Source organism: Fundulus heteroclitus, unplaced genomic scaffold (genome assembly GCF_011125445.2).
Source record: "Fundulus heteroclitus isolate FHET01 unplaced genomic scaffold, MU-UCD_Fhet_4.1 scaffold_239, whole genome shotgun sequence".
Taxonomy (NCBI): Eukaryota; Metazoa; Chordata; class Actinopteri; order Cyprinodontiformes; family Fundulidae; genus Fundulus; species Fundulus heteroclitus.
The window spans coordinates 231965-239610 of NW_023396650.1; the positions used below are offsets into that span (position 1 = coordinate 231965).

The following is a 7646-nucleotide window of genomic DNA, read 5'->3' on the forward strand; positions in this document are numbered from 1 at the left end:
CTTCTTTTTTGGCCGACATGTTGGACAGTGACTCCGGTGTTTCAGCACCTTCACTTTTATGACAGGCACCAGCCCTTTGGTTCCTGGGTCCAATTTTATTTAAACTGGGGGTAACAGTTGAGTTCAGCTGGTTGAAACATGGCTACAGTCGAGTTTCCAAAAGGAAAATGATCCTAACGCAACAGAACTGGTTCTAGAGTGGATAAAGTAGGCTACCCTTAAGCTTCTTGAATGGGCCTAACCTCATCCATAAGAGGAACAATCAGCCTGAGTTCCTGCTACAAAAAGCATTAGGGGCATTTTATCAAATACTAGTAGCAGTGTATGTATGTATTCCTCTAAATCCATAGATTTCAGGCCTTTTCACCCAATTCTTGTTTTTTAAGAATCACTAAAGCTGTACGTTGCCAAATTACCATGAAAAAAAGTTGAAATACATTGCAAAAGGTTCAAAATGAGTATAAGATGATGCTCAAAATGATCAAAATATTAACCACACTAGCATTTTGCTCATTATGTTGCCATTCTATCGTTATAGTTTTGAATTTGTGACTTGAGGCTGAAAAAGGAAGAACTGTGCTAGTCACCCCCCCCCCACTCCCCCATCAAAAGACTCTACCAAAAAAAGATATCTAAAAGCTAGAAAAGTGACCGCACCAACAATAATTTACTGAAAGAAGCTAGACAATGGTGTGCAATGTCTGCAACTTGGCAAACGAAACAATCTGCAAACTTAAATTAAGTGTTAGCATGAAAAGAGGAAGTGACGAAACCGTTTAAAAGAGGTCGCGAGACGCTTGAGATGTTTCTGAAAGGTTTACTGAGTCAAGAAAGACCGCTGCACACAGAGCTGAAATAAATAAATGAAATAATTTTATCGTAATAATTATAGTAACCATCATAGTAAGATTGCTTATTTACGTTTCTGTCTTTCTTTAATATATAATATATATATATTTATACTTTCAATAAATTGTTCCCTTTAATTCTTCTTTCCCTGTGTGTATGCATGAGACTTTGGGTTGTTCCACTGAATGTCCTGGTAGCAGCACTCTGTATCAACGGTATCTCACAGGAGCATCGTCCCCCTGGGTCGTTTCTATAGCAATGCTATTGGAGAAGGCGCCCTCCCCACTGGGCTTAGCCAAGCACTCATCACCTTCTGCACCTTAAAGCTGTGGATGTAGTGTCCTCGGGGGGGGGAGGGGCATAGAAAGAGGAGGAATCATAAAGAAGGTCCCCAGTTGTCTTTGGTCGCAGTTGGTTTGGTTTGCAGTGCTTTGTTGGCAGGATTTGGTGCGGCTTGGTCTATTTAGTACATTCCTGTTCGTAAAGCTTCGGTCCCTTGCGTTGAGTCGTCCCGGTTCGTGCAGGGACCGCACAGAACCCCTTGTGACTTGATCTCCAAGCACTCATGCGATACACGTTTTCTTGTCATCCTCTCAACAACATGCATATATTCAATGTCAGTCACTCTAATATTTCCCCATTCATCCTTCTGGTTAGCGTCCTGCCGTCCCGTCCAACAGTCTCGCAGGTCCCCGCGAGTTCGGTGGTGAGACAGATAAGTGCATCACATGTCAGCAGTCCATTGTATGTCCTCTGGATCCGTGCGGATCGCTCTGTCTCTTTGTCCGCTGGGACGTTTTTCATGTTCTGATGTTCCCTTTGTCAGTCGGCTAAGCGCTCATTGTCTTGTTCGGCAAGTCTTTTCCCAGCCATGCTCTCTCTGTATGGTCCAGTTAAAATCCCACGATTGACAGCAGACGGGTTTGGTGGGGTTATGTGATGGCGGAATCAAGGCTGTCCTGCCTCGGACTCTTGACCGACCTGAAGGCTCTCTTTCGCTCCTTCTGAGTTTCCAGCATTACTGGAGATACAGTCCAGTTGGTCCAGTAAAGGGAACAAAAAGTTAGAGAAATGATGCCTAACCGGGGGCTTGGAGTGTTTAATTAGGATTCTTAGAGCTGAACCCCATTAATGATTCATCGCTTCTCTGGTCAATATTTGTCACAACAAAGGGATGGACGTTCAGTCGAGTGCAACAGAAGAGATGACTGGGTTAGCCATTTGGAGGCTCAGGGTGAGGCTTTTGCTCGTCAAGACAGCGGGTGCCAGGGTTAGCCGCTGCTAGCGTGTCCCGGTGGCGCGGACCCTTTTGACCCGCTTGCTGATGGTTGTGAAGCGGAAGGGTGTGGTGAGGTCAGGCTGTTCCCCCGGTGGGAAGCGTTTCATAAAGTGTACGTCCTGCTGGTTGGGGAGCGTGTGGGGCCCCCTGCGAGGACGCCCCCGTTTGGTGAAGCCGACATACCAGCCCGAGTAGCGCGCCGACATCAGAGCCGTGTAGTGGTTTTCCAGGACCATTTCCACAAAGACGCAGTCAGCGCTTCGGTTACTGGCCTTCTGGGAGAGAGAGCACAAAAACCGCAGGTCTATATACAAAGGCGTAAGAGAGGGCCGTCAGGAGGCTTTGTGATATTGTTTCATTAACGCTTCCCAGTAAGAAAAAAAGTCTCACCTTTCCCACCAGCTTCCCGCGGCGGTTCATGCACAGGTAGAAGTTGGTTTCTTTGCCTCGGATTCTCACCTGGCTACCAAAGGTGTCTGCCTCCACTACAAGCTGGGCTTATTAAGGGACAGACAGAGAAACAGACAGACATTAGAGATGCAAGTGTGCGGAAAAGTGCCGCACGGTCGTCTTTTATTTTCATAGCTTAAACTTATCAAAGGCTCTTGTATTTAACAGGACAAATATTTAGAAACCAAAACCTTTGATGCCCTTTTTGTTTAAGGCTTCCTGTGGTCTATGGTAACAGGAAAAAGCAATACTTTCACTGCCAAATTCAATGTAAAATTGTTTCAAAACCTAATAAGTCTTGCAGATTGCAGTTTCCATACAGCTGGAACGTTTTAACTTTTTTTCTTCCACATTACAACCACAGCCTTAACTTTATGTACTTTATTAGGATTTTATATAATAGACTACCATGTAATTGACTAGTATGAACATTTGTGTATGAGTGTTGAACCCCCTTGGGCGAGTACATTGTGAAACCATCTTAAGTGCATAAGTATAAAGCAACTAGACTTCTCCTGTTTCTTCAAGGTCATCCAAAAGGTTTCTTGCATTCTGATCTTCAGTAGAACCACCATCCATCCATCCATCCATCCATCCATCCATTTTCTAACATGTCTATCCCTTATGGGGTCGCGAGGGGTGCTGGTGCCTTTCTCCAGCTGTCAATGGGTGAGAGGCAGGGTACACGCTGGACAGGTCGCCAGTCTATCACAGGGCCAGTAGAACCACCTTTCACTGTATTTCAGCCTTAAATCGTTTAGGGTGTCTCTCTATCAGCTTTGCGCATGTAGAGATTGACATTTGTGCCCCACATTCTTAGCAAAGTAACTCAGATAAAAGGGAGAACATCTGTGAACATAAATCTTCAAGTGCTGCCTCAGATTCTCAATCTGATTTAGGTCTGAAGCCATTCTAAACCATTCGGTATCAGCCATGCCTGTATGTATGGGGTTGTTGTCGTGCTGGTCCTGGACCTCCAGTCTAAAGGCTTCTGCAGCGTCTGAAAGGCTTTCTTTCAGCAAAGCCATTTCCACATAATCTGACCTTTTTACCTAGTGCCTTCACAAGAAAGGCCTCGCCAAAGCATGATGCTGCCACCACCGTGTTTTGTTGTTGTGATTGTGTGTTAAGGGAGACCAGCAGTTTCCTGCCACAAATCTTGTTTTTCCACACAGGCAAGAAATAAATCCATAAAAAAAATACTTTGGGCTCATTTTGCAAGAGTAGCTTTTTCAACATGTTTGCCCTGTTAGGCTGAGAAACATGAACTGGAACTTCTAATGGCCTGGCTTCAGCAACAGCTTTCTTTTTGCCTCTCCTCCACATAAGCCAGATTTGTGGCGTTCGCAACTAATAGTTATCCGGCCAACATATTCTCTCGCCTGAGCAGTGGATCACTGCAGATCCTCCAGAGTTACCATGGGTCTCATAGCTGCTTTTCTGCTTTCAATTTCTTGTTGAAAGCAGCCTGTGATTTTAAGTTACACACCGGTAAATTGACTTAAGGCCTTTTCTAGTCCACTCAAAAGCACTTTATACTGTAGCCACATTCACCTAATCACACTCATTAACACGCACACATTCATACACCGATACACAGATTGGTAGGCGACTCGGCGTTAAGTGCCTTGCTAGGAAGACAACGACATGTGAAGCTGGAATCAAACCCACAACCTCCCCGTTGTACGACCACTGTTCTACCCACAGAGCCACGGTCGAACATGCAGACGCAGGTAAACTCTGCTTGCAGGGTAAGTGAATTCTGAAGGCAATCGGCTACACTAGATTTTATTTGGAGGTATCCGAGCAAAAGGGGCTGAACCGTTCCACACTTTTCAGATCTTCATTTGCAATGTTTTGAAAACCCTTTGTTCTTTTTCTTTCCAGTTTCCAATTATGTGCTGTCATGCACTAATTCATGCCATAAAAATCTCACGAAAATATAAAGTTTGTGGTCACTGTGTGGGGAAAAAAAAAAGTTTGAAAAGGGTGTGAATACTTTTGCAGTTAATATTAAATTTGTACCAGCCAAGGCATTGTCACTGATTGGCAGCCTGGAAAACTCATAGCTCCTGTTACCTGTGCTAATAAATGCCAGGCAGGTGTAAATATCAGAGGGCAGTTAAAGGAGGCTGATGGCACACCTGGATGCGAAGACTCTGGCCGCACATGGGCCTCGGGAAGGATAAAAAGATAACAGCCGGGAGAAACGAGGCAGCCAAGGGGAGCCAGAAAACACGCGGCCTGAGCGCCTGTGATCGTGTTGTTTCAAGGCGTGCACATGTGCTCCCGTGCCCCCCCGTGTGTTTGTGTGAGAGAGGCGTGTGTGCAGGTGCGCGATGTGCGTTCAACCTTCCAGGCAGCTCGTCCGGCGCATCACTAAACTGCACACCCGTTGGAGAGTGTTTGTGCCTGTTTAAAAATAAATCCTAAAACGGTTCCTACATGACCTTAGTCAACAAAGGGGTCAGCAGAAATCAATACCTCCCTCCCTCTTGCCCCCCCCCCTCCTTCATCTCTCTTCCCCCAACTGTCTCATCTTCTCCCTTCTGCTCGTACTCTTCATCTTTATGCTGCCATGCACTTGTTTCAGATTTATTATCTCTGCTTCTGTGCCCAACACAGACATGATTGGTTTAATTGTTGGGCTGTTTTTAGTAAATTCATGATAATTCAAACAGTCATATAAAAACAGGGGCATCTCTGCTCAGGTGGTAACACGCTGTGCCTGAAAGGGACATGAAATCTACCTGACATCAATGAAAAGCATGTGCCAGCAGACAAATATGAATATGGCAATACTTAATTGAGTCTGTGCTGTTTAAGAACGGTTTAACCATCGTTACACATGTAGCAGGAGGTTGAGAAGGTTGTTGGGGGATGGACGGAGAGAGGGTCAGACGATAGATGGAGGCAGGGAAAGGAAGCCTGCTGTTTAAAATCCAGAGGAGACAACAGGAAGGATGAAAAATCAATGGTCGGATCGATGAAAGAGATGAGTTTCTAACACTCGGTACTGATGCTCTATCTGTGAGGCTTCTTCCTTTAACTCACACTTCTTTTTTTTTCTTTAGTGACACCTTTTCTCTCTATGTCTTCTCTCTTGTGAATCATTGAGTCTGCAGCCAGTCAATGTGGTCTTGTACTCCCAAGACAAGCTTCACTGCCCCTTTGTCAAAGCCATGGAAGGCCTGTATGTGCGCTTTTATGTGCATCTCCACTGATGCATGCATCTGGTCAACTTTTAAGGTCTTTGTCTTCTTACAGTGACTCCCCAAAGTCTTCACAGCCCTTGAACGTTTTCACATTTTGATACACTGCAAAACACAAACTACACTGTATTTGATAGGATTCCATGCAGTAGACAAACACAGACTTGTGCATCGCTGTGAATGAAAGTAGAGGGAAATGATACATAGCTTTCAGAGATTTTTCAAAATATAACTGTGTGGCATGCATCTGCATTCTGCCTCTGCAGTCTGTACCTTTAGCTCCAAATACATCGTCAAGTCTACCGGCTTTGCACAACTAGAGACTTCATTAAACCCAGTGAGATTGTGTGAACAGCTTTTTCAAACAGCAACTTCCAAGTTTACTCTAACACATGAATATGCTTTGATCTGAGCCATTCAACTGCAGCCCTGGCTTTCTGTCTAGGGTCGTTGTCCTGTGGGAAACTGAACCTAGTCTCAAGTCTTCTGCAGCCGCCTGCAGAGTTTTCTTTCACGACTATCTGATGCATTGAATGGTGCTCTGTGAGATGTTTGAATATGAAGATATCATTTTATGTCCTAATCCTGCTTTAAAAATGTCCACAGCTTTATCTTTAACCTTTCAAAAGTGTTTTCTTGGTTTTCATGATACTGTCTGTTTTTTATTGATCTACTACAGATCTCTGAAAAAGAAGAAAAACCTTTTTTTTTTTGTAATATGTGTTGATTTTGGCACATAAAATCCCAATAAAATATGTAAAAATGTTGGGTTTTGATGTGGAAAAACAAAATACAAAAAAGTATGAGGTATGAATAATTTTGCAAAGCCCTCCATGCATGTGCAAACACGGCTTGAGCACATTTCAGCAGCTAAGCTTTTTCCCTATACATGTGTGTTTGTGTGTCTTACCATATTTGTCTCCGTCCTCTCCCTTGGCGCTGATTCTGCGTCCCAGCACCTGGACGTGCTTGCCACTGGTACGGCTGTAGAGCTGGTAGACTCGGTGGTGTCTCCGGCTCATGGTGTCTCGCACCTGCGTCTGGTTCTCCACGTGCACGCTGAAGTTGACTCCATCCACGCCAAGTACCTGCTGGAACACCCACAAGCACATCCGCAGTTTGGCAGAGGATTGCGAAGACCTTTTGAAGAACTGTGCATAAAATCAAATATACAACACGTCATTCACGCCACACCGCGCTCTCTTCTGATGCATGCCGTCTCTCACCTGCAAGGGATTGCACATCACCAGTAACATCTGGATACATCTGGAAAAAGCAGAAACAGATGAGTTAAGAAATATAAAATTTTGGAAGAGCTGGGCATGACACCATCATTTCCATTCCTTTCTTTTCCTCTGTTCTCTCTGTTCGACATCTCATTTCCTTCTCGGGTGATTAGTCACACTCCTGGGCGTGAGGCAGGCACAGCGACTTGACATACGGAACGGCAGATTGTCCAGGAATCGAAAGCCAGACAACACCAGAGCGGTGTTTACGGTAACGCTACAGCCTCCTGTCCGAACCCACTTTCTGACCCGTCTGTGACTTTTGCCCTTCCAAAAAAATCTGGCCTACAAATGACCCGGCTGGACCAACAACCGAAATGGCAAACATGCCGAGACGAGTAGAGAAGGTTTTTGGTTCGGACATCTAAGGAAACGGGCTGGCTCATTTGGCCGCTCTGTGTATGTAGACAGCTGCGCTGGACTACAGGTGTTCATTCAGCTGTGATGTGGCTTTTAAGAGCGGCGGATTGTGGTTACGTTTGGAGATGCTTGGAATATGTGTGAACAAGCGCTACCAAGACATGTGGAAAATGATTTATGGTGGCATGGTACGAAAATGTTAGTTTTGTC

The 7646-nt window shown here is 44.9% G+C and overlaps 1 protein-coding gene across 2 annotated transcripts; it reads right to left on the reverse strand.

Annotated features, from left to right (window-relative positions):
* Window positions 1–801: 801 nt before the first annotated feature.
* Window positions 802–7224, reverse strand: LOC118559147 (fibroblast growth factor 18-like). 2 transcript variants are annotated; one of them, XM_036129858.1, is made up of 4 exons: window positions 7017–7224; window positions 6701–6878; window positions 2519–2625; window positions 802–2403 (listed from the first exon to the last, which is right to left on the reverse strand). In XM_036129858.1, exons 1-4 carry the CDS (start codon window positions 7044–7046, stop codon window positions 2131–2133), a joined length of 588 nt encoding a protein of 195 aa, XP_035985751.1. In that variant the 5' UTR covers window positions 7047–7224; the 3' UTR covers window positions 802–2130. The 2 variants fall into 2 exon arrangements, with proteins under 2 accessions (XP_035985751.1, XP_035985750.1); XM_036129857.1 differs by having other exon boundaries at window positions 6701–6881; window positions 7017–7223.
* Between the last annotated feature and the right edge of the window lie 422 nt (window positions 7225–7646).

Coding starts and splice junctions, on each gene's coding strand:
- LOC118559147 (XM_036129857.1), bottom strand. CDS start 7,046: ATGTTACTGGTGATGTGCAATCCCTTGCAG. Junction 2,626..6,700: donor AGAGGACGGAGACAAATATG/GTAAGACACACA, acceptor TCCCTTAATAAG/CCCAGCTTGTAGTGGAGGCA. Junction 2,404..2,518: donor GCGGGAAGCTGGTGGGAAAG/GTGAGACTTTTT, acceptor TCTCTCTCCCAG/AAGGCCAGTAACCGAAGCGC.